Source organism: Bos javanicus, chromosome 22 (assembly GCF_032452875.1).
Source record: "Bos javanicus breed banteng chromosome 22, ARS-OSU_banteng_1.0, whole genome shotgun sequence".
In the NCBI taxonomy this organism is placed as follows: Eukaryota; Metazoa; Chordata; class Mammalia; order Artiodactyla; family Bovidae; genus Bos; species Bos javanicus.
In genome coordinates, this window is record NC_083889.1 from 7476710 (window position 1) to 7503380 (window position 26671).

Below are 26671 nucleotides of genomic sequence, written 5' to 3' on the forward strand. Positions count from 1 at the left end.
CAAAAAAATCAGTCACTCATGAACAAACGGCTGAGGTCAGCCACCACCATGCGAAGTCACGACTCCCTCATCCAGGCCCCAGCTCTGAGGCGGGAACCGACAGATGGAAGGGAGGATCCCCCCGCGGAAGGGCCCTGTGATGCCACCCAAGTACACATGATAAAAACTCCTTCCCCAGTGGGACTTAGGGCACCTTTGTCCTAAGGAAAGGGCACCCTAGACCCTGTGAGGCCTGTCCAATGCAGTCTGGGCTGACAGTGATACCAGGGCTCCTGAAATGCTGCCATCCCCGCCTTGTTGCTCTTTGGGAGACCACAGGAAAGGGCCACGTCCTTTTCACAACAAGTCAGAGGACCTACCCGATGGCAATGTCACCAGTCATGAGTGTAAATTGGGATGGTTTCCCCAATGGCTCAGAAGTAAAGACTCCGCCTGCAATGCAGGAGATGTGGGTTTGATCGCTGGATTGGGAAGATCCCCTGGAGAAGGGCATGGCAACCCACTCCCGTATTCTTGCCTAGAGAATCCCATGGACAGAGGAGCCTGGTGGGCTACTGTCCACAGGGTCAGAAAGAGTCGGACACAACTGAGTGTGCACTCAACTTACTTAACAACCTCCAGAACCTTCCACCTGAGTTAGAGCCCATGGTTGGGGGAAGGGCCAGATGATTGTCCTGGAGCTACCCACTGCCCACCTCCACCTAAGAGAAATCTGAACAAGCCCACAGTTCCCCCTGAAACTGAAGATTCCTGGTGCCTCTTCCACAAACTCAGTGGACACCCTCACCACATCCGCAGTCAGATCACCTGTGAGCCCTGCCAGAAACAGGCTGATGCGGGGAGACCATTGTTTAACCGAGCACCAGCCCCAGGGGTGGCCGTGGAACGCCAACACCGCCTCTGGCATGTGTGACTCACTAAAAAGCATCAAAAGCAGTCTGTGAGTGGGCGTGACAGCAGGGCACCTTCTTTCTCTTGCTCCAGGGATCTTGTACCTGCCCTGCTCTGTCCCCTGAGACCTTGACTGCCAGGATACTCTCTGAGCTGTCACGACAGTCAAACAACAGCATGTTATTTAGACCTGGGGAGCAGTGACAAGTCTCCGAAGGAAAGCTTAGAAAAGCAGCAAATGGGGGGATTTCTCTGGTGGTCCAGTGGTAGGTCCAGCTTCTAACGCAGGGGACGTGGATTCAGTCCCTGGCCCCCGAAGTAGGGCGCCACAGGGCAAGAAAGCCCATGCCACAGCTAGAGAAGCCCATGTGCTACAAGGAAGACCCTGAGTGCGCAACTAAGACCTAACTCAGCCCAACAAATTTTAAAAAAGTTTTTTAAAGGGGGATAATACGGACAGATGCAGAAGCAAGAGACGTCACCTAAGAGACCGCCTCTAACTGGTGCCTGTCAGAGCCAAAGTCAACAAGGAACATCCACCTCATGGCTCCAAAGTGACCCCTCTCCACGCTGAAGGACCTGAAAGGATCCAGCTTACTAGAGGCAGCTTCCTTAATCTCTGGGCTGTGGCACCACGAATGGGAGTAAGACAATCGAGGAGTGGGGAGAGGAGAAAGAGCGAAAGCTGTCTTCAGAGTTTACTCCCTCCAGATACATATAACGGAAAATCAGCCTTCTGAGCAAATTCCACCCCTTTTAAATAATTAGCACTGGAACCAAATACTGAAGAGTCACAGTTTTATTTCACATGCATTCAGGTGTGGGAGCATCAGTATTTACAAGGCATGAAGTCATAGAACTCACTCAGGAATTCCAAGCAAGTCAAAGCCCACGCTTTTCCGAGCCACCCCCACCATCCCCAACCAATGAACACACTGCATGCCATACTGGAGAAAAAGAAAGCCAGAGTACAAGTAACCCCAGTCCAAGTACATATCAGGTAACTCATACTGTCCAGTACAACAGTTTTAAAGTTATTGATAATGTTTAAGATTATTTCAGTGGTAAATAAGCCTTTCTTTTAAAAAATTAAACATCACATCAGTATTTACATCACCAGGTAATGCGAACATGCCTCAAGTTTCCTAATCCTCAGGGCTAAAAATGATTATATTTGCATTATTAGTGCACACTCCTCAACCTGAATAAAGAAAGAAAAGGAGATCAGTGCTATCACAGTTATGGGTCATGCTGATTATGTGAAGATACTTAAGTTGCTCACTATAATTCGGTTAAGCACCTCTTCACGGACCTCCATCCCTAGCCCCTACACACCCTCTCAACCTACCCCAGAGGCCCCACAGCCTGGAGAATCCCTGACATGAGCTGCTCAGCTCCAGGGTGACAGAGACACAACCCTCCCAGGCTGATAGTACCCCAGGGGTGAGGGAAATGGGATTAAGAGAAGGGGAGAAGACAGGGGTGGGGGGTGTTTCCACTCATGGGCTTTCCCAGATCCCTCAGTTCACAGAACAAGGAGAAAGAGCAGCAGTGTTGCAGACAACTCTGAAACACACTTCCACTGTGCCAGAGCGGGAGTTCTTTCAAACATCGTGCCTCATGGAAGCATCATTACTTCAGACAGGCTGGAGGAGCAAAACCGCCATAGGGAAGGAACAGTGATAACCAATATGGATCTGGAGGAATCTGTGAATGATCTGCTACAGCTTATGTATTTACTCATTTTATTTATTTATGCCTGTCTTATTTCAAACAGATTTTTGTTCAGCCTTCCAAATGACCATGGATAGAAAGAATACATTTCAGTGGAAGAGGAAGGAAAAATGGCAGAATAGAAAAGAAATGAGCACAGTTGAGGATCAGTTCCCTATCCTCCAGGACTCACAGACATTTACAGATTTAATTCTACCCGCTCCTCTCAGAGAAGAGGGAAGTGCACATTTCATTAATTTTAAATAAAATTTAAAAATTAAAAAATATACAATAATTTTTAAAAGTTAAAAACAGACCTAACTTTCCACAGAGGAAAAGAATCAAGTCAATTTGAAATAGTATTTTAACTAAGGATAAAAATATATCTTGAGCTGCATTAAAACAAACAAACCTGCATCCAGTAGATTTCATCCTATTAACATTTCATGACTATTTTGAATTCATAAAATACACAATATGATACATATGTAATTGTATTGCGTTGTTAGGAACCAAAATTTTCAATATAAAATAGAAGCAAATATAAAATCAAAGAAAGGGGGTACTCTTTCTGCCCCCTTCTGATGCCTATGTCAGAAGCTTTCTCTATCTCCTTTATACTTTAATAAAACTTTACTACACATTTTCTGCTATGCTTTACTAACTCTACCGTGTGCTTGTGTGAATGAATGGCACACCCTGCGTGAAACAAGTAAGGAGCTCTGCTCTGCAGTTCCACGGTGATCTCATAGGGCTTATGGCAGAAACCTGTCGGGGCATTATACCGACCTGCCAATGCCAAGAGGCACCCAATGTCTCCTTCGGGAACCGACCAGAAATGGGCAAAGCGTGTGGACCGAACTCTCCTTTCTCGGTCAAACTTTTCGGTCTCTTTGACCATTTCATAACTCCTTGGGAATAAAACTTTACTACACACACACACACAAAAAAAAAAAAATCAAAGAAAGTTAATTAAAAATCCTATAACCAGAAAATCTCTTACCTTCCACTCAATTTTGCTACGAACATAAAACTGCGTTTTCCTTTTTATAAAAAAAAAATTTATTTCCCAGCAGTAGCCACAGAAACAGCTTAGAAATGACAATAGCCGGTAGCACTTAGCTCATCTAGTCCCTTAAATTATAGTCTCTAAATATTTCCCATTAAAAGAACCCAGGGCTCCTTAAGAAATTACTTAATCCAAGTCTGGGTAGAATATATACAAAATAGCCCTAAACCAATCAATAACTATTATCAACAACAAAATTACATACAAGCCAATTTGAAAGGGCTCCTACTGGCTGAACATGGGCTATTTTGAGCAGCAAAAGATTTAAGATTTCACTGGATTGAAACACTTCAGACATGTAAAAATAGCCAAATTCAGCATACTCCCTCTCACACAAAAGAAAAGCGTTTTGTTCATCCTCGAAGTTTGCTGGGGTATCAGTTCATTATCCTGAAAACTGAAGACTGAAGGGGAAGAATCAGCATCTCTCTCGCCTTTGCTACAGACTTTTTCAGAATAACCAAAAAACTGATGAAGAGAATTCTTTGTAGACAAACCATAGCTAGTAAATACAGAAGAAATGATGTGATTAAAAATCCTCATTTTGGGGGCTGATGGCCGAATTATACCTCTTTTTGGTCACACTGTGTGGCTTGTGGGATCTTAGTTCCCCAATCACAGATTGAACCTGGGCTCTGGAGCAAGAGCTCAGAGTCTTAACCACTGGACTGCCAGGGAATTCCCAGGATTATATTTCTAAGTGCCACAAAAATGCCTTCAAAATACAAAACTGAGGTAAAAGAAGCTTCCATTGTCTCTTGAATACATTAAAGCCAACTAATTATTCCTAGAAAGCCTACTTGGTATTCTGGCCTACTAAATTCTGTATTAAATGTATCAAACTTAAAAAATCACCATTTTACAGTCCCTATTAGACTAATGACTTCAGGCAACAATCATCAATGATTCCTGAAACCTTAGATGAAAAGATGATGTGCAACTTTCTGGTGGTGGGGCCAAGCTGACAACACCTGATCAACCTCAGCCTCACCGAAAACAGTGGCGTCTTCCTACCAAAAAGGGCAAAAGTTGAACGTGAATCTGTCCAGCTTGTAGCTCTAACTTTAATAGATGTCCATCTCTATCTGTTTACAGAAAATATGAAGGATAGTACATGTCAAACACCACCACAAATCCAAAATGTAGGAAATACCAAGATATAAATCCAGGTAATTTGAATAAATAAATGACACAAAATAAGAAGAGAAGATATCTTAAAGACTTAGAGAGACTTATGAAATATATTATATATAGACCTTTTTTTTTTACCTCCTGATTCAAACAAAAGAATTATAAAGTGACACAATTCCTCAAGAAATCAAAGGGAAAAACTAAACCTCAAGCTAACAGAAGGGAAGAAATACTGCAAATTAATGTAGGAATAAGTGGCTCAGGCAGTAAAGAATCTGCCTGCAAAGCAGAAGACCCAGGTTCGATCCCTGGGTCAAGAAGATCCCCTGGAGAAGGAAATGGCAACCCACTGCAGTATTCTTGCCTGGAGAATTTCAAGGACAGGGGAGCCTGGCAGGCTACAGTTCATTGGGTCGCAAAGAGTCAGACACAACTGAGCAACTAACACTTTCACTTTTTAAGTGAAATAGAGAATAGAAAAAAAAAATCAATGAAAGTAAGAGTTCATCTTTTAAAAAGATCAACAAAATGGACAAATCTTTAGCTAGATTAAGAAAAAAGAGATAAAACTCAAAATTAGAAATGAAAGAAAAAATACTACAACGGATGCTACAGAAATCAAAAGGATTACGAGACTATTATGAACAACTGTATGGCTATAAATTGTGTAACAATACAACCTACCAAGAAACATACAACCTACATAGACCGAATCAGGAAGAAATAAAAAATGTGAACAGACCAATAACTAGTAAAGAGACTGAATCAGTATAGAAAATCTAAAGAAAAACCAAGAACCTGATGCTCTGAAAGTGAAAGTCAATCAATTGTGTCCAACTCTTTGTGACCCCATGAACTATACAGTCCATGGAATTCTCCAGACCAGAATACTGGAGTGGGTAGCCTTTCCCTTCTCCAGGGGAATCTTCCCAACCCAGGAATCGAACCCGGGTCTCTTGCATTGCAGGCAGATTCTTTACCAGCTGAGCCACAAGGGAAACCGAGGAATACTAGAATGGGGAGCCTATCCCTTCTCCAGTGGATCTTCCTGACCCAGGAAATGAACTGGGATCTCCTGCATTGCAGGTGGATTCTTTACCAACTGAGCTAGGGAATTCTACCAAACATTTAAAGAATAATAATGCCAATCCTCCCGAAACTATTCAAAAAATTAAAGAGGAGGGAACACTTTTATTTTATTTTTATTTTTTATTTTTTGGAGGGAACACTTTTAAATTCACCCTATGAGAACAGCATAATCCTGATATCAATGCTAGATAGGACATAACAGAAAAAAGAAAACTACAGGCCAATATCCATATCCTTGGTTAATACTGATGCAAAAATCCTCAGCAAATATCAGCAAACTAAATTCAGCAACTCTTTTTCTTTCTCTTTGGCTGCACCACTTGGCTTGTGGGATCTCAGTTGCCTGATAAGGGGTTGAACTGGCACCCTCAGAAGTGAAACTGCCAAGTCCTAATTACTAGACTGCGAGGGGTTTCCCTTAGCAACTCTTTATATCAGTATATCATGACCAAATGGGACTCAGAACACAAGAGTGATTCAACATATGAAAATCAATGGGTTGCACCACATTAACAGGTTGAAGAACAAAAACATGATTGCTTCAGTTGAGGCAAAAATCTATTTAGCAAGATTCTATACCTTTTCATGGAGAAGGAAATGGCAACCCACTCCAGTGTTCTTGCCTGGAGAATCCCAGGGACAGGGGAGCCTGGTGGGCTGCTGTCTATGGGGTCGCACAGAGTCGGACACGACTGAAGCGACTTAGCAGCAGCAGCAGCATACCTTTTCATGATAAAACACTTAAACTATGCTGCTGCTGCTAAGTCGCTTCAGTCGTGTCTGACTCTTTGTGACCCCATAGACGGCAGCCCACCAGGCTCCCCCGTCCCGGGATTCTCCAGGCAAGAACATTGGAGTGGGTTGCCATTTCCTTCTCCAATGCAGGAAAGTGAAAAGTGAAAGTGAAGTCGCTCAGTCGTGTCTGACTCTTTGCGACCCCAAGGACTGCAGCCTACCAGGCTCCTCCGTCCATGGGATTTTCCAGGCAAGAGTCCTAGAGTGGGGTGCCATTGCCTTCTCTATTAAACTATGAATAGAAGAAAATTACCTCAATACAACAAAGGCCATATATGAAAATCAACAGCTAACATCATTCTCAATATGAAAGACTGCAAGTTTTTCTTTCACAATCAGGATGCACATTCTCACCACTTCTAGTCAAGATACTAATGGAAGTCCTAGCCAGAGCAAGGCAAGAAAAAGAAAAAAAAAAAAGACATTCAATTGGAAAGGGAAAAGTAAAATTATCTCTGTTCACAGATGACATGATCTTACATGTAGAACACCCTAAAGAGTCTCCCCCAACCCCCATACACAAACAATTATTAGAACTAATAAATGAATTCAACAAAGTTGCAGGATATAAAATCAACATACAAGAATCAGCTGCATTTCTATTCATTGACAAGAACAATCCAAAAAGGAAAGTAAGCAATTCCAATCAAAATGGGATCAAAAAGAATAAAATGCTTGGGAATAAACCTAACAAAGGAGGTGAAAGACTCATACACTGAAAACTACAAAACATTACTGAGATTTACACAGACTCACATAAAGGGAAAGACATCCCGTGTTAATGGGTCAGGAGACTTAGTACTGTTAAAATGTCCGTATTACCCAATGTGCTCTACGGAGTCAGCGTAATCTCTGTCAAAACATCAACAGCATTCTTTGCAGAAATGGAAAAATTCATCCTCAAGTTCATATGGAATTTCAAGGAGCCCCAAATTGCTAAAACAATTTTGGAAAAGAAGAACACTGGAAGACTCATACTTGCTGATTTCGAAAGATATTACAAAAGTATAATAATAAAAACAATGAGTTACTGATATAAAGACAGACAAATAGACAACTGGAATAGAATAGAGGGGCGTGAAATAAACTGTCATGTATATGCTCACCTGGTCATCAACAAGGGAGCCCAGACTACCCTGGGGAAAGGACAATCTCTTAAACGAAGTTTTGGGGAAACTGGATATCCACAAGCAGAAGAATAAAATTGGATCCTTACTTTACGCCATATACAAAAATAACTCAAAACAGATGAAATACCTAAACATAAAACCTAACAATTAAAACTCCTCAAAAAAAAAAAACATAAAACCATGGGGGAAACTTTATGATATTGGGATTGGCAGTGACTGCTTGAATATGATACCATAGCATAGGCGACAAAATCAAAATAGACAAATAGAATACAGAACTTAAAACCTTTTTCACATCAAGGGATACAATCAATACAGTTAAAAGTGAGTTTATGGGAGATAATACTTGAAAATCATATATCTGGGAAGCGGTTTATATCCAGAATATATAAAGGCCTGCAACTCAAAAACAAACAAACAAAAAAATCAAATACTATGACTTACAGTGGGCAAAAGACCTGAATAGACATTTCTCTAAAGATGCTATGCAAATAGCCAACAAGCATATGAAAACATGCTCAACATTACGAGTCATCAGAGAAATGCAAATCAACACCCACAGTGAGTTTGCATGTCACACTACCATCAGAAACAAACACAGATGATACATTTGGGTGAGGATGCAGAGGAACGGGAACACCGTACTGCTGGTGGGACTGCCAAGTGGGCCAGCTGCCATGGAAAGCGGGATGGAACTTCTTCAAAACGTGAAAAATAGGACTACTACATGACCCAGCAATGCCATTTCTGGGTATATATCCAAAAGAAGAGAGAGCAGGGTCTCAAAGAGACATCTGCACACCCATGTTCAAGTAGCACTCTTCACAACAGGCAAGGGGTGAGAGTGATCCAGCTGTCCACAAGTAAACAAAATGTGGTAGATACATTGCAACATTATTCCGCCTTAGGAAGCAAGTCTTGGCACATGCTACAATATGGATGCACCCTGAGGACATTATGCCAAGTGAAACAAAAGACAAATAATGTATCATTCTGCTTATAGGAGGTACCCAGAGTAGTCAAATTCATAGAAACAGAATGTGAAGCGGGAGTTACCCGGAGCTGGGGGCGGGTAGGGGCATTGTTGTTTAATGGGTACAGAGTGTTAGATCTGCAGATGAAAAAGCTCTGAAGAGCTGTTGTACATCGATGTGAATATACTTAACACCACTGAACTGTACACTTAAAAAATCACTAAGATGATAAACTTTATCTTACGTGTTTTTTTAAATCACACACACAAAAGACAATTGAAATGATCAGAAAAAACCTGAAAACTAATCCTTATCCAGTTAACTGCATTTGAATCCTATACTTACCTATAATAGATATAGCTACTTAATCCTCAGATAGTGGGAAAAAACACTCTTATTAAGAGGTAGAAGACCTATTATAGCTTCTAGCCCCAAGTCTCCTAACTATTAGACAATATTCAAGAATTACTATGAATTTCATCAGATATAACAGCATTATGGATATGCTTTTTAAAAATTGATTCATACTGAAGTATTTTAGGGCGAAATCACATTTTCTAAGATTTGTCTTAATATACTCCGGACAAAAACAAAGAGTGTGGGGCTGGGGTAGATGAGAAAGAACAGGGGAATAGTCACAAGTGTTGAAGCTGGGTGATGGGCACATAGAAACTCAGTTGCTGTTTTCTCTACTTTATACTTTCAAATTTTCCCAGTAAAAGACTTTAAAAAGAATAAACAAAATAAGAGGGGAAACGGATAGTTGGATGGATGGATGTTTGGAATAAACAGCAGTAGGATAAATGTACTGAGATTTTCCAACAATAGCATCATACTACACATGCTACTGTTAATTTTTAGAAAGTTTTTTGTTTAACTTGCATTTAACAGATATATTAAAAAAAAAAAAAAACTAGAATGAAATTGAAAGCCTTTTCAAGCTTCAAGTAAATGTTTCTCACCACCTCCCCTGGCCTCCCCTGGCAATAAATAAATCAAAGAAGGTAAATGAGCAAAGAACGGGGGAACATAGGCACCCGGGGGCCGTGGAGAGAGGCCACACATGCCTCTCCACAGATCATATCTGAACAGAAATGGAGAAATTTCTGCTCGGAAAGCTTCCCCCATAAAATCAAGGAACACAAACCAAGCGTGAGAAGGTGTTGCTGACTATTCCTTGGGCACAGAAGACGGACCTGTCCTGTTTCTGTTAAGACAGGAATCAGTCAACCAAGGACCTCAGAATAAGGATGCCAGGGCACAGGACCAAAAAGTACCGGCACTCAAGGGGAAGAGAAGAGACAAAGCTGCAAGATGAAAAACAGGACTGACGCAAGTAAATTCCAGCCAGCTCAGGCACTGGAAGGAAAGATCCCCAGTTAAGAAACCAATGGAATAATACTTGTTGGAGCAGGAGAGACGCACACGGCCTGTTGCATCGTAAGACGGAAGACAAATGGCACAACTAACACAGACTGGGGGATCCAAACCCGGGAGTCAGAGAGCCAGGGACCCCAACTGGGGTCAGGCACGAGGGGGTGAGAGGCTTTGGAGGAGCGGCCTTTCTGAGACAGGGAGAGGCGGGGAGCTTGAGTGGTGCCACGGAGAGGGGAGTCAGAGAACTTGAGCTGAGCTGGGCACTGCCCAGGGCAAAGCACTTCCCCCTCCCACGACCCCACCATCTGCAAAATGTGTTCAAAGAAAGGCTCTCCAGGGTCCCTTTCTTGGTTGTAGATAAGTTCTACTCCAAACATACTCCTGACTGTAAGAACGATTAAACACAAGAGGGTAAATAGTAAGGAAACCACTAAAATCTCCATGCAAAGATGCATTTTAAACTTGGCTGCCTGGAAACAAGGGAGGTGGTCTCCAGGATCCCCCAAGGTTCCACTGACCAAGAACAGAGGCAACTCACACTTGCCTGGGAAAATGGAGAAATGCCCTGGCCAGGCCCTGCCTCCCTCCCAACAGGGAGACAAAAAACAGGCAGAGAGGCAGAGGAAAGCAATGCCAGCAGTTGCTGCTCTGACAAACCACTGGGCATGGTACCCACTCCCATTCCCTAGGAGTGGCTGCTCCACCGTTCTCTGGGCACCTGGTACCAACAGTATCACTGCACACCCCATGGGATGTTTTAAAATTGGCAACATCAAGTGCTTCCTTGTGACTGAGCCCTGGCAACTGCTGCACCACGTGTTTTTTTGTTTTTGTTTTTTGCACCACGTTTTAATACCCTCCCCTCAAAACAATCTTGAGGTACATACAGTAATTATCCCCATCTCAGGGTGAAGGAAACTGAGGCTCAGTGACGTCAAGTTTGCCCAATGCTGCCTGACAAGTGAGCAGGAAGGTGAGGAGCCCCACCCCACCCCGGTCAGAGGTCACAGAAAGATTCCCAGTGAGGCCTTTTTTATTAGGATTTATTGCTAGCCCGGGGTCACAAGGTCCCCTGCCTCTGGCACAGAGGCCAGCCAGTGGGGTCAGGGCTGCTCCTGACTTATTGACCCCTGCCTCTTTTTCTGTGGATCCAGCACAGAGATGGCCATCTGGTTCCATGACCAGAGCGCAAGGATAACTCTGATGGGGTCAGCTGGCGAGGAAGGATAGACCAGCATCCCAAAGGCAGGATCCCCAGGGAGGAAAGGCCCCTGCCACTCCCCATGCAAGCCTCAACCTCCCCATTGGGAGGGCGCGAACCTCCATTTCTAACCCCAACCTGGGGTGGAGGGTGTGGTCTTCAGTTTCCTGGCTGCCCCTCCCGTGTAATAGTTGCCCTACATTGAAACTGTCTAACCCCCCTTCAGGGCCCATGTAGTTATGATGAACTGAAATCAGCCTCAAAGAGAGCACTTGGAAAGGACATCAGGTTCCAGGCCCTTCTCGTTACATTGTTACTTGTGTTTGAACCCTGTTCTCACCTGTAAGGATACAGGCAGTGGGAAGAATACTTCTGTTGGGAGGCAGAAACCTGGCTCTCAGCCCGGAATCTCCCACGACCCCTGCAGGGTTGCCAGTGCCCTAACTTCCCTTTGCCTTAGTGTCCTCATCTCTCAGCAAGGGCGAGTTGCCTGTCCCTAATCACCCCATCCAAGTGTTGTAATACAAATGGAGTCAAGGTTGGCAAACACCCTCTGAATTCTAGGCAGCAGCACCATGACCCCATCTCGCAGTGCTCACATCCTTCCACTCCACCCCCAAGCCCAAAGGTCCAGCAGCCAGTTAGACAGCATCAACCAAGGCCCAGAGGAACAGGAGGAAGCCTGTATTCCGGACGGTTTGGCTGATGCTCTCTAGTCACCAGTAAAGGTGACTCTGATAGAACCCAGGGGGAAAAGTAAACCCTCTTCTCCAGCAGCCAGAGGGGCCTCCATCTTGCCTGCTCTCCCAGATTACCTAGCCCCACTGCCCCTTCCCCAGAAAGCTCAGGATCACTGATTTCTGGAAACTGCTTAAGTCCAAAAGACTTTCAGAACACGAAGAATCCCTTCCCTATTCCACTTGCCAGGGACATCCCTATTCAGCAACCCCTGTTTTCAGGGCATCCTTGTGAGTTCTGCAGAGGAGGAGGGCTTACTCCACATCATTTGGAAAACAGATGTCCGTCCTTACACGTTATTTAGTGGCCTCACAAATGCGTATGAAAAAGCAGGTGGTCATCTGCAGAGTTAACCTCCCTGGACTTGCCAGGTAGCCCCAGCACAGATCACAGTGCCAGCCAGTCTTGTGACAAGTGTGGGTTGGCAGGGGAGGCTGGGGGGAGGGGTAGATGGACGGCCTGCTCTGCAGAGGGATGGGGACAGAGGACAAGGGCGATGAGGAGGCAAGCGCTTGGGGGGCAGACAGGGGTGGGGTCAGGGAGCCGCCTGCAGGATGAGCTGGGTAATTTCTGCCCTGCTGCCCAGACGCATGGGTATCCCATAATAGGCCGTGCCTGGGCTCACATATACAAATGTAGTCTCGGCCACCTGGTAGAGACCAGCAAAGAAGGGGTTCAGGAGATAGGCTGCCACGTTCAAGGGGAAGATCTGCCCAGCATGTGTGTGCCCAGAAAGGATCAGGTTAATATCTGGCCGGGCCTGGAGGGCTCTCTTAGCAGCCAGGGGCTGGTGAGCTAGCAGGATGGTGGGGTGGTCTGGGCTGCAGCCCTCCAGGGCCTTCTCCAGGTCCATGCCATGGCCAGTGTAGTGCAGGATGTTTGCTTCGATGTCATCCACCCCAGCCAGGCAGATCCAGTCGTCGTCCTCACGGTGGGCCCCGGTAGCAGAAATCCTCACGTTCTCATTGTGGAGGGGCTGAACGTTCAGGGACATCAGCAGCGCAAACCAGTTGCTGACATCCGACGTGTAGTACTCATGATTGCCCGTGACGAAGTAGGTGCCCAGGCGTGAACGCAGCTGGCCCAGAGGAGCCACGGCCGTGCGCAGGACAGAGGCTTCAGAATCGCACAGGTCGCCCACGATCACCGTGATGTCCGGCTCCAGCGTGTTCACCATCCTTACGAACATGTCCATCTTGGTCCTGCCCACCGTGGGACCCAGGTGGATGTCCGAGAGGAGCACGATCTTGAGGCTGTTCATGGAGGGGGGCAGCCGATGCACGGGCACCTCCACAGTGGTCACTGCTGGTGGCTGGGCGGCGTTCAGCAGCCCCACCACGCTGAGCACAGTGGTTACCATCACTGCCAGTGCCGGCCGGAGGGCCAGCTTCCTGGTCTTGTCAAGGCTGCCCACCGCCCTGCCGGCACGCCAGGCCAGGAGCTGGTAGGCCTGCTCCATGCCGCTGAGGACACAGAGGAAGCAGAGCATGATGACATACGCCCCGAGGCAGGTGTAGGCAACCAGGGAAAAGAGATAGGGCTCCTCGGCCACTAGAAAGATCATGGTGAAGAAGCTGGAATGCGCTAGGGCCAGGAAGGCAGCGACGACCATCTTCCAGAGCTGGAAGCAGGCTGACTCTGCAGCCGGGGAATGCCTGAGATTGCTGACGGTGCTACGCCAGATGTAGATGGAGCCGAGCAGCATGAGCGAGTTGACAAACAGGGCGAGCTGCAGGCGGAACAGGCATCGCCAGGCCCTGAACTCCAAGCTCTCCGCCAGGTAGGACCGGGAGACAATCATGGACACGAAGACAGTGCCGGCAGCCAGGGCGGCCTTTGCGCCCAGGGACAGCTGCCTGAAGATCGCCATTGCCTCAGCTCCTAAGAGGATACCCCGCCAGCTCTGTGCGGGTGAGCTCTGGAAGGTGAGTTCCTTAGATAGGACAGTGGCCAAGGACAGGTTTCCAGGTCAGCTCCTCCTGCAACCAGGAACCGGCGTCAGCTTTGTGGGATATGAGAGCTTTCTTGTCCCCTGTCAAAACCTGAAGGCCACTTACATCTGCCCAACCAGCCTTGAACCCAAGCCACTCAAGTACCAGTCAGCTGCACACTATATCAGTGAACTACAAATACATCTTGTAACAGGATGGGCAGTGTCACTTTCTTACAGTTCTCTGCATCTTTCAAGTATTTCCACAACATGTATATGAACTTTTATAATAAGAAAAACATTATTCTAAATCAGTGGTTCTCAAAGTGTGGTCCAGGGAGACCCTTTGGCTGTTGGGGTTGGGGGGGAAGGAGGGGGGTGTCCCCTGACTGTTTTCAAAAACAGTACTAAGCCATAACCATTCTCTCATGAGTGTACAGTGAAGTTTCCAGAGGTTACATGACATGTGATATGGCAAAACTGAATGCAGAAGTAGCTACGAGCATTCAACAGTCCTCTATTAAGACAGACATGAATGGATACAAGTATACATATGGCTGAGTCCCTTTGCTGTCCACCTGAAACTACCACAACATTGTTAATCAGCTATCCTCAATACAAAATAAAAAATTTAAAGTTTGAAGAAAACAAAGTCTAATATCAAAAAAAAAAAAAAACACATGAGAGATTTGCAAAATGTACAATGTCACTTTGTGCCCTAAAAACTGGAGAGAACAACTTATTTAAAAAATATATATATATATTGTTTATTAACATATAGTTTTAAATGTTCTAACTTCTAGGACAGTCACAGTTTGAGAACCGCTGTTCTAAAGTGTAAACCAGGAAGCCATGGAAAGCTAGTCTGCTGGTATTTTTTTTCAGCTGTAGGCCAAGAAGGGAACTGAGGCAACTGACATAAAGATTCCTGGGGTGGAGCCAGTCTCCTTGTTGGTTCTCATAGCTGGCTGGCTCCCAGACAAAAAACTGCAAGGGAACTACAGACCTGGATAGACAAAGGTTAGCAAATATTCATTTGAGGTGACCTTTTCCCAATAAGACCCAAAACGAAAATATTTTCAGCAGTTGTTTTCCAAGTAAAATTCTCAACCTTGCTTTTAGATAAATGTAGGCCTTTTTTTCTTTTTTCTGCTCTAGGCACTTTATAAAAAGCCTCTTATCAGAAGGTGTAATTTGCAAGCCAAGTTCACCAGCTTCTACTTATAAAACAAGCCCCAGACTCAGCCCACCGGAACTCTGGAGGAACCAAAATTAGTTCCCAGAAAGTGTAGAGAGAAAGGCGCCCGTTTCAAGTCCCCACTCTCACCTCCCAGCTCAGATCTCCCCACCCCCACCTTTCCAAGGCCAGGATGCTGACCTGTACAGGAGCGATCCCGAGTTCCCTAGGCCCCTACCTTAGCTCTGCCGGGTAGACTGAGGCTGTCCTTCTCCCGCAATCGTGCACGACTCTCCCCCCAGCTCCCCGCCTCCCGCGTCCCCGCCCCAGCACACACCTCGCCCGGCCAGACCTCCCTCCAGCAACGCTGGCGGCCACCTGCAGCCTGCCCCTCGCCCACCGTCAAACGCTGAAGCTCTGAAAAATCCAAGCCTTAAAAGTAGGCGGAGGGAAGTAGCGAGACGGGCAAGAGACGTCCTCAAAGAGAACACCCCGAAGGTAATTGATCCAATGTTCCCATTGCTGGGGCCTCTCGTGACCCCACTATTCTCCTTCCGGAGCGCTCCACAGAGCGCAGGCAAGAGAGGAGCGCCAAGCCCGAGCCTCCGGCGCCCTGCAAGAACGCACGCTACTCAGAATCCCACTCCCGGAAACCCGCAAAGCTGGAAAGCACCTCATCTCAGCCTTTGGTTGCATCGATAAGGAAGTGGCTTTCGGCGACAGAGGCGGCAGGAGCGGAACTCACAAGCGACAGAGCTACTGGTAAGGACGAGCGCCCCGCCCGGCCCGCCTCCGACGGGAGGGCCGGCCCACTGCCTGAGCTTCCCCGGTAGCCGGGCGGGCCCGGGCGTGCCTCGGGGGTCCCGGGACCTCCGCCCTGTGGGGACCCAGGTGGCCGCAGCCCCAGCCCGGTTCCCCGCCAGCGTTTTCCCGATTCATCATTTGTGCGCGGGGGTCCTGTGGACTTACGTGCAAACCACGCGCAGAGCCCAGCAGCAGCGGCACCAGCAGCAGAGCGAGGAGGCGAACGACCCCCGGCATGTCCACTGTCGGGCCTCCCGGCTCTGCAGTCAGCCGGGGCAGCCGTTCGGTGTCACTTGACCGAGGACCGGGGGCCTGGTCCCGCCCCACGCCGCCTCCGCCCCGCGCCCCGCCCCGCCGCCGCAGCCGCGGAGCCCGGAGCCAGGGTAGCCGAGAGCCTGGGGCCACACGCGGCCGCGTGACTGCAGGGCAGTGTTATCTGACCTCGGCGGGCCTCCGCCTGAGGGAGGAACCTTTTGCAAAGACTCAGGAGTACTCGCTGTCAGCGGCTTGATAACGCACCTCCGGTTTGGACTTTAACAAGGGTCTCCTTGCTCCCCGGCTTCCTGGACACGACAGAAACGGAGCAGTTAAACCTAAGTGACTAGATGGATCCTCAGCTTTTCATAGGGGCAGTCTGGAAAACAACCAGGGGTCCGCCAAGTGTGGTCCCTGATCCAATCTTCTATCTGGTACGTGTTAGAATGGGAAATAACGAGTCCTCACCCAAGAGATAACCCTAGGAATAGGGTCCAGAAATCTATTTGTACCCCTCCAGGTCATTCTGACAGCACGCAAAGCTTGAGAACCATTCTTCCAGGTTACTGATACATTAAGAGATGTGGTTCAACTGTGGCAAAATCTTCAGGAATTCCAGGCAACCCTCAAGGCACCCGGGTCTGCGGAATTTTTATTTCATGCTGGGTTTTGAGAGATAGAAGTCCCAACAGCTCCCATCTTTCAGTTTTGCACTTAAGCCACTCAACATCCCTGTGATGCAAGCAGATCTGTCAAGTGGCTGTGCAATATCTAGTATGATCTCTTTTCTACACTTGGGGAAAGGGAGACTCTACTGTGAGTTACCAGTTAACTGTGAGCAGCAGTCCAGGACTGCTGCTGCTGCGGCCAAGTCGCTTCAGTTGTGTCCAGGACTGCTGGTTACCCCTAGATCTGAACCTAAAGTTGTCTTTTCCTACCTGGTTGCCAAAACTCTCTGCAAATCCCCCCTTTGCATCACTGTACTTTAATCAACTTTAATCAAAACTGAGTCTCAGAGGAAGGTGCCTTTAGGGAAATCGCTTTCAAATATATATATGTATGTATATTTTCCAGCTTTATTGAGTTACGATTAACATTCTACTGTTGTGGAATCCGGAATCACAAAACACGACGATGTGGAGTACCGTTTATTACTGCCAGCAGGTCCCAGGGAATCAGTTCTCAACAAGGACTTCGATGGTTCCCAGAGGCCGGGTTTTATAACCATCCCCACCCCCAACCCCCACCACGTGAGTGGTTACATGTTAGCAACCTCTTTGTTGTATAGGACTGAGTTTTACAACAAGTAGGTGCTAGGAGAACAAACAATTAAGGTTAAATGTGGGGAACAATGCTTATACATCAAGGGGGGATATCTCTATGGTTAATCTAACAGGGGCAGCCTGACCTCAACTAGTCTCCGTTTGCCATCTGTATGGAGCGAAGTCTCCAGGATACCTGGTTTTTATTAGCAATGGTCTTCTCATTCTTGGGCAGGGTTCAGGCCCAGTTATTTACATCCTGTCTTTAAGACAGATGACAGGCTTTAAAATGGAGTCTCTCCTTCTTTCCTCACACTGGCCCCAACACTACAAAAATCACTCATGTTAAATGTATTAACTTGCTAATGGTTTAGTCGCTAAGTCGTGTCCGAGTCTTTGTGACAGCAGGGACTGTAGCCCACCAGGCTTCTCTGTCCATGGGATTTCCCAGGCAAGGAAACTGGACCGGGTTGCCATTTCCCTCTCCAGGGAATCTTCCCCACCCAGGGATGGAACCCAAACCTCCTACATTGCAGGCAGATTCTTTAACACTGAGCCCACTGCTGCTACTGCTGCTAAGTCGCTTCAGTTGTGTCCGACTCTGTGCAACCCCATAGATGGCAGCCCACCAGGCTCCCCCATCCCTGGGATTCTCCAGGCAAGAATACTAGAGTGGGTTGTCATTTCCTTCTCCGAGCCACTAGGGAAGCCCATATTGTTAACTTGAGACTTGAGGTTAACAATAACAGTATAGGGTTAGTGAATTCCCTGGTGGTCCCAGGATTCGATCCCTGGTAGGGGAACTAAGACCCCACAAGCCAAACTGCGAGCACCCCCCCCCCACCAAAATTACGGTTTATTGATAGACTCCTTGACTAAACTTTAATTAGGCTTCTCTGACTAGAGACTCTTCTAGACTCTTCTAGACCTGGATCTTGGCCTTCTGTGCCTGACCTGTCCTTGCCTGCCCAGAATTGTCCAGTCTTAGCAAATTAGCAAAAAAAAAAAAAAAATTCTTAGCAAAGAATCCTGCTAAATCAGTTTGGGAATAATCCCCCAGTTCTTGGTATCTGATCAAGTTCCTCATCCCCACCCCACCTCTCTTGACATCTAACTCTTTGACCTACCCTTCCTGGAGAAGGAAATGGCAACCCACTCCAGTATTCTTGCCTGGAGAATCCCATGGACGGAGGAGCCTGGTGGGCTACAGTCTACAGGGTCGCAAAGAGTTGGACACGACTGAGCGACTTCACTAGCAAAAATCCCTTGAGACCTCCTCTTACAATTTTCCACCCACAAGCCCCTAACTCTGCTGGCTATAAATCCTCAGCTCTCTTTGCTGTAGTTAGAATTGAGACCCATCCCTCTCCACCTGTGGCAGTAGAATTGACTGTTATGACAAAAATCTTGAAGAAAATCTTCCTTACCACTTTAGCAAGTATACAATTTTTTTTCTTTAGCACTATTTTTTTTACAATTTGCAGACCTTTTTCAAGCTTAGTCTGGTTTTTAACAATGAGAGTGATGGTTATCAAAGACAAAATTAGTGGTTACAGGTAGTAACCACTGGTAGTCCAGTGGCTAAGACTCTGAGCTTCCAATGCAGGGGGCCAGGGTTCGATCCCGGGTCAGGGAACTAGTTCCCACAGCAGTACATGCTGCAACTAAGAGCTTACATGCCACAACTAAAACCCAGCACAGCCAAATAAATAAATAAAGTAGTAATAATAAAGAATAATAATTACTTATGAGAGTGAGGGCCTGAAATGGGGGGAAGGGCCCCCCAGATTTTGTTTCTTGAACTAGAGAGTGGTTACAGGAGTACTCGCCACCTAGTCATTCATTTGTTTTGTGTCACTTCCTGTATCTTTTTTTTTTTTTTGACCTCGCCTCACGGCATGTGGGGTCTTAGTTCCCCAATGAGGGATTGAACCCATGCCCCCTGCAGTGGAAACACAGAGTCCTAACTACTGGACTGCTAGGGAATTCCCTGTAATTGTTTTTAAAATTAGTTTAAAAGTTATTTTGGGGGCTTCCCTGGTGGCTCAGTGGTAACAAATCCACCTGATAATAGAGGAGACATGGGTTTAATCCCTTTTCTGGGAAGAGTGCACATGCTGCAGAGCAATAAGCCTGTGCACAGCATCTGAGCCCATGTTGTAGGACCTGCGTGCTGCAAGTACTGGAGCTCGTGTGCCTAACGCCTGTGCTCCGCAACAAGAGTAGCCACTGTAATGGTAAGCCCGTGAACCGCAACTACAGAGTAGCCCCGACTCTCTGCAGCTAGAGAAAGCCCACCCAGCAACGAAGACCCAGCACATAAAGAAACCTAAAAAAAAAAAAAAAAGATGAGGGGGATTTCCCTGGCAGTCCAGTGGTAGAACTCCATACTTTCACTGCAGGGGGGGAGGGTTCAATCCTTCGTCTGGTCTAAGAACTAAGACCCCACAAGCCTTGAGGCATGGGCAGAAAAAAAAGATATGAGATTCAAATGTTAGCATCCATGAATAAGGTTGTATTAGACTACCACCCCTCTGACCCACTATGTCCTGCATGTGACTGCTTTGGGATTACAATGGCAGTTGAGCAGCTGAAACAGAGACTTTGCTGTTGTTGGTGTTCAGTCCCTAAGTTGTGTCTGACTCTTTGCAATGCCATAGACTGAGCACGTTAGACTCCTCTGTCCTCCACTATCTACCGGAATCTGCTCAAGTTCATGGCCACTGAGTCAGGGATGCTATCCAGCCATCTCATCCTCTGCCTTCCTCGTCTCCTTTTGCCTTCAGTCTTTCCTAGGATCAGAGTCTTTTCCAGTGAATCAACTTTTGCATCAGGTGCCCAAAGTACTGGAGTTTCAGCTTCAGCATCTATCCTTCCAATGAATATTCAGAGTTAATTTTCTTAAGGACTGACTGGCTTGATCTCCCTACCGTCCAAGGGACTCTCAAGAGTCTTCTTCGGCACTCAGCTTTCTTGATGGTCCAACTCTCACATCCATACATGACTATTAGAAAAAACATAGCTTTGTACGGACTTTTGTTGGCAAAGTGATGTCTCTGCATTTTAATTCGCTGGCTAGGTTTGTCATAGCTTTCCTTTATGAGCCACAAAACCTAAAATGGATCGTATCTGACCCTTTACAGTAGAAGCTTTCCCAGAGAGTATAGATAGAAGTTTGTTTCTGAGATTTTAGCGCCAGACTCTGTGTTATAGTTGAACTGGAAGTGATAATAGCTGTGGTTGTGCTAAAGGCTTTACCAGCAGTGAGTCAGTCTGCATCACACCTAGTTTCATGTTATTATCCACATTTCACGAATGAGGGAACCGAGTCACAGAGGAGGTGCCTGTCAGTAGCCACAGAGCCAGGAAGTGATAGGACCTCTAGTTTCATTGCCTGACTTTAAACCTCAAGTTTTTTATCTTTATTTTTGTATTGAGGTATGGTTGATTTACAATGTTATGTTATTAGTAGTTTCTAGAGTATAGCAAAGTGATTCCAGTTTATTCATGTACATATATATGTATATACTTATACATATGGTTAATTAGAGCCCGGGTTATTTTCACAAGGCCATGATGCTTCTGTGCCTGCTCTATTTATAGTTCCTGTCTGAGTGTGCACACATAGTAGGTGCTGCTGTGCTGTGCAATGCTCAGTTGTGTCTGACTCTGTGACCCCATGGACCATACCCCACCAGGCTCCTCTGTCCATGGAATTTTCCAGTCCAGATTGCTGGAGTGGGTTGCCATTTCCTTCTCCAGGGGATCTTCCCAACCCAGGGTGAAACCCACATTTCTTGTGTCTTCTGCATTGGCAGGCAGATTCTTGACCACTGTGCCACCTGGGAAGCCTCATGTGTATGTATTATATATATAATTATACATTAAAATAAATATATACTTATTACATGTATACATATAATTATACATAATATACATATTATTACATGTATAGGATGAAAGAAAACTATGGAGCAAATGAGGTAGAATGTTAACAATCGATGAATTGGGCAAAGGGCATATAGAAATTCTTATATCAAAATGAAAAGGTTATTTAAAAAATATAAAATAAAGCCTCCTGTCTACAAATTCAGACAGTTGTGCTGTGTAGCAATCCCTCATGCTTCTCACAAGTCCTTAAATTTTCTGATGAAGAAAGTCACAAGACTATCCTGGGGTTAAATTGTGCAGCCAACTAATGGGTATGATTATGAAACAATCAGTTCAGTTCAGTCTCTCAGTCGTGTCCAACTCTTTGTGACCCCATGGACTGCAACACACCAGGCTTTCCTGTCCATCACCAACTCCCGGAGCTTGCTCAAACTCATGTATATCGAGTCAGTGATGCCATCCAACCATCACATCCTCTGTCGTCCCCTTCTCCTCCTGCCTTCAATCCCTCCCAGCATCAGGGTCTTTTCCAACGAGTCAGATCTTTGCATCAGGTGGCCAAAGTATTAGAGTTTCAGCTTCAGCATCAGTCCTTCCAATGAATATTCAGGACTGATTTCCTTTAGGATCGACTGGTTTGATTTCCTTGCAGTCCAAGGGACTCTCAAGAGTCTTCTCCAACACCACAGTTCAGAAGCATCAATTCTTTGGCACTCAGCTTTCTTTATGGTCCAACTCTCGCATCCATCCATGACTACTGGAAAAACCATAGGTTTGACTAGATAGACCTTTGTTGGCAAAGTAATGTCTCTGCTTTTTAATATGCTGTCTAGGTTTGTTATAGCTTTTCTTCCAAGGAGCAAGCATATTTTAATTTCATGGCTGCAGTTACCATCTGCAGTGGTTTTGGAGCCCCCAAAATAAAGTCTTTCACTGTTTCCATTGTTTCCCCATCTATTTGCAATAAAAAGATGAAATTGTGAAATCATCAGCTTGCAGTTTCCTCACAATCTCAATAAAAGTTGGCAGCTGTGCCCCAGGACTGGTCCACCTTTCATGACTCTTGTGAGGTTAGGATGGCTGCATGTCCTCAAACTCCCTTTCAGGAGTCTAAAACCAAAATATCTAAAAGCAAAAATACCCCAAGTGAGGCCCTTCTTAATGGGGGAGGGGGATGGGAGGCGGAATGATTTTGTTTTCAACACACACACTCTCTTTTGAGACTTTCCCAGCGGTCCAGTGGTTAGGACTTCATACTTCCACTGCGGTGGCCTAGGGTTTGATCCCTGGTCATGACACTAAGCTCCCACATGCTGCATAGTTCGACCCAAGAAAGAAAGAAAAAATGATCAGAAAGTCTAGCCACAGAAGGGCCAAGGTCCCATGGGGTAACAGTAGATCATATATTGCATTGGGACATTCTTTAGGCAGGTAGGTTCTTTCAGTTTGCAACATCTTCTCGTCTGCTGCACCTTTGCTATGGCCTGCAGGCACCAGCAGAAGAGAAAGTTTCTAACTTCTGGGGCAGAGAGTATCGATGCTAATTTGATTACAACCTCTCTGACTGCTATATCAAACACATTGATGTGACCCATGAGATCCCCTAGTTCCCTGTCTCCAGAGCCCTCAGCTGCCTGCTCCATCCAGCTAGCCTGGCTGCACATCTATCGCCCCAAACCAACCACCTGGAGTTTCTGCTCCTCCAGATACCTGTGCGCTCATTGGAACAGAGCACCACACTTCCTCTGTTGTTGCCAGAGGCTGGGTGGTGCAACCCAGAGGGGCAGGCAAGTTCACTCTCTCATGGAGAACCACAGTGCAGTGGGGATCAGAGCGGGGAATGAGCCAGTAAATAAATGTCCTCCTCGCCCTTCTTCGCTCAGATCAACTGTTTCAAGGAGTGGTTTCTCTGTATAGCTTGTCCAGAGACATTCCACATGGTCTAGTGGGCGCACCTGCCAAGGCCCACGTGTCTTCAAGCTGTTCTGAAGTTGTAGCCAGTGTGGGACCATGTTCCTTTGCATCTTTGTGTTGCATCTCAGGGGCCCAGGTGCCTCTAGTGGTAAAGAACTGGCCTGCTACTGCAGGAGATGTAACAAATGCAGGTTCCATCCCTGGGTCAGGAAGATCCCCTGGAGGAGGGCATGGCAATCCATTCCAGTATTCTTGCCTGGAGAATCCCATGGACAGAGGAGCCTGGCGGGCTATGGTTCATAGGGTCATGAAGAATCGGACATGACTGAAGCGACTTAGCACACACACACACACACTTTACATTTCATCTTTTCTTTCCTTTTCCTTTCCTTTCCTCTCTCCCAGTCATGCATTCTACCTTCCACATAAAGTCTGAGCACTTAGTTCTTGCCTCAGTCTCTGTTTTCTAGCCCACCTAGCATGAGACCATTATTTGTTGAATACGAAGAAACTGCTCTGCAGCCTACTATTTAAGCTTTCTCTATCGGTGGGTTCTGGGGATGTCCTCTTAGATTTTGCTTTTAGGATCACAGGTCACAATTCATTCCCAATTCAAATCCCAGATTTAATGCCTCTTTCGGAATGAAGTAATTAGTGCTTGCACTAGCTGGAAGAGTTCTTTTCCTTCCTACATACATCTGACTTATGACATTTATCTTTATCTGTTATGGCTCTTTATGTTCTGTGCCTTAACTCAGACCCTCATCTTCTTTTAATTATGAATGAATTAACTATTTTTGGTCACACTGTGAGGCTTGTAGGATCTTAGTTCTCTGACCAGAGACTGAACCTGGGGTCCCCAGCCGTAGAAACACAACGTCTTAACCGCTGGACCACCAAGGAATTCCCACGCGTTCATCTTTCTTATAGGATCACATTTTGGGGTCTTTATGCTGTTTTTTGGCCTCCAGTCCCATCACCTCTCTTCTCCTTTGTAACTATTATTTCTTTTGCCAAGAATCTTCTTCCTTTTTCCCTTCTTGCCTCCAGCAGTCTTCTGTTCCTTTTGTTCAGGTCCTTCAAGACTTAGAGAATGACCTCTTGCAAGAAACTTGCCCAGACTCACCTTCAGACTAGGTTAGTGCTACAGACTGAAGGTTTGTGCCCCTCCCCAAATTTATATGTTGAAACCTAATCCTCAAAGTGATGGTATTTGGAAATGAGGTCTTTGAAGTCTTCGGAGTGATTAGCTCATAAGGATGGGGCCTTCATGGATGGGATTAGTGCCCTTGAAAAGGAGACCCCCAGGGACTTCTCTGATGGGCTGCCTTTCAGTCCAGAGACCACAGGTTCAGTCCCAGGTTGGGGAACTAAGATCCCACATGCCATGAGGTATGGCCAAACATTTATTAAAAGAGAGAGAGTCCAGTGCTTAGGACCAGGTGCTTTCACTGCAGTGGCCCAGGGTTCAATCCCTGGTCAGGCAACTAAGATCCAGCAAGCCATGCAGCCAAATTAAAAAAAGATTGACATACCTGACGCACTCAGTGAGAGAGACAAAGTCAAATTTACAGTGCACACCAAGACCACACTGCCCACATTTCAGAGCCCAGAGTTTTCTGTTACAAGGCAACATGAAGACTGTGTGTGGCTACATGACACTCTTATTGAAACTACAGACTATGCTGGGCTTATTATCCCGCCAGCGCCGACCAAGCCCGACTTCGATGGCCCTCGAGAGAAGATGCAGAAGCTGGGAGAGGGTGAAGGGTCAATGACAAAAGAAGAATTTGCCAAGATGAAGCAAGAGCTAGAAGCGGAGTACTTTGCTGTCTTCAAGAAGACGGTGTCTTCGCACGAAGTCTTTCTCCAGCGGTTCTCCTCCCACCCTGTTCTCAGTAAAGACTGCAACTTCCACGTGTTTTTGGAATATGATCAAGATCTAAGTGTCAGGCGGAAAAATACTAAACAGATGTTTGGTGGCTTTTTTAAAAGTGTGGTGAAAAGTGCTGATGAAGTTCTTTTTTCAGGAGTTAAGGAGGTAGATGACTTTTTTGAGCAAGAGAAGACTTTCCTCATCAACTATTACAACAGGATCAAGGATTCCTGTGCAAAGGCTGACAGGATGACCAGATCTCATAAAAATGTCGCAGATGATTATATCCACACCGCAGCCTGCTTGCATAGCCTGGCTTTAGAGGAGCCTACAATCATCAAGAAGTACCTGTTGAAGGTGGCTGAGCTGTTTGAAAAACTTAGGAAAGTGGAGAGTCGAGTCTCCTCAGATGAAGACTTAAAGCTGACGGAGCTCCTGCGATACTACATGCTCAACATAGAGGCTGCCAAGGATCTCTTATACCGACGCACCAAAGCCCTCATCGACTATGAGAATTCAAATAAAGCGTTGGATAAGGCCCGGTTAAAGAGCAAAGATGTCAAGCTGGCCGAGGCACAGCAGCAGGAATGCTGCCAGAAGTTTGAACAACTCTCTGAATCTGCAAAAGATGAGCTGATCAATTTCAAACGCAAGAGAGTGGCAGCGTTCAGGAAGAATCTAATTGAAATGTCTGAACTGGAAATAGAGCATGCCAGGAACAATGTGTCCCTCCTGCAAAGCTGCATCGACCTGTTCAAGAACAACTGAGTGAAGGACTGAATGTGAAGAAAGCCCGCATCACTTGCACTTAAATCATTGCCACAGAAGATTGATTTGATTTATCTTGACTTCAGTTTAAAATTATGTGAATACATATTTTGATTTCTAAAGATCTTAACACTTAACCATGTTGGTTTAAAAATATTTCTATTGCATGCTCCTTGGACATAACTAATCTTGATGCAGTTAATACCTCAGTGGGTAGAATCTTAAGTACTGGGTTCTCCTCTAATTTGTAGTAATGAAGAAGAGGTTCTGGAACGAGTGTAATCAGCAGGGGCCCTGCACATGTCATCTCCAGTTTCATGTGCTCGGGTCCCTGTAATTTAGGGTAGGTGCCTGTTAATAGCAGATGAGTCAGCTACTTGTTGCAGGTGACAGACATTCCATCCCTTTGTCAAGTGATTTTCCCCTTTCTTACTCTCACAGATCGGTAGTCACCTTCAGTTGTTTGTACTATAACAAGAGCAAGAAAAATATCATATCTTTATATATACCCTTTGCAACTCCATTTTTGTAGCTGGGATACAAATATTTGTGGGGAGAGGCTTATCCTGAAGGTATAAGAACAACTAATGTGAACCCCTCCCTTCCTGGTGGGGGCACAGTATGTGTGTGCTTGGACTTTTTATAAAGCATCCAATAAAATAATCCATGCTCAAAAAAAAAAAAAA

At 45.9% G+C, this 26671-nt stretch overlaps 3 protein-coding genes across 6 annotated transcripts in view; 1 reads left to right on the top strand and 2 right to left on the bottom strand.

Moving 5' to 3' along the window:
* The window catches only part of GLB1 (galactosidase beta 1), a 104156-nt gene extending 87886 nt beyond the window's left edge, over positions 1-16270 (bottom strand). The window contains exon 1 of the mRNA XM_061395756.1: positions 16185-16270. Coding sequence (XP_061251740.1) covers positions 16185-16256 — 72 coding nt within the window. The 5' untranslated portion in view covers positions 16257-16270. The remainder of the gene's footprint in view (positions 1-16184) is intronic.
* Positions 1676-16271, bottom strand: TMPPE (transmembrane protein with metallophosphoesterase domain). 4 transcript variants are annotated; one of them, XM_061395757.1, is made up of 2 exons: positions 16185-16271; positions 1676-14087 (listed from the first exon to the last, which is right to left on the bottom strand). In XM_061395757.1, exon 2 carries the CDS (start codon positions 13976-13978, stop codon positions 12644-12646), a length of 1335 nt encoding a protein of 444 aa, XP_061251741.1. In that variant the 5' UTR covers positions 13979-14087; positions 16185-16271; the 3' UTR covers positions 1676-12643. The 4 variants fall into 4 exon arrangements, with proteins under 4 accessions (XP_061251741.1, XP_061251744.1, XP_061251743.1 ...); XM_061395760.1 differs by lacking the exon at positions 16185-16271 and adding an exon at positions 15889-16173; XM_061395759.1 differs by lacking the exon at positions 16185-16271 and adding an exon at positions 15553-15882.
* An 8596-nt stretch (positions 16272-24867) lies between these two features.
* Positions 24868-26671, top strand: LOC133235022 (sorting nexin-5-like). The gene has a single exon (XM_061395763.1). The coding sequence runs from the start codon at positions 25086-25088 to the stop codon at positions 25983-25985; it is 900 nt and encodes a 299-aa protein (XP_061251747.1). The 5' UTR covers positions 24868-25085; the 3' UTR covers positions 25986-26671.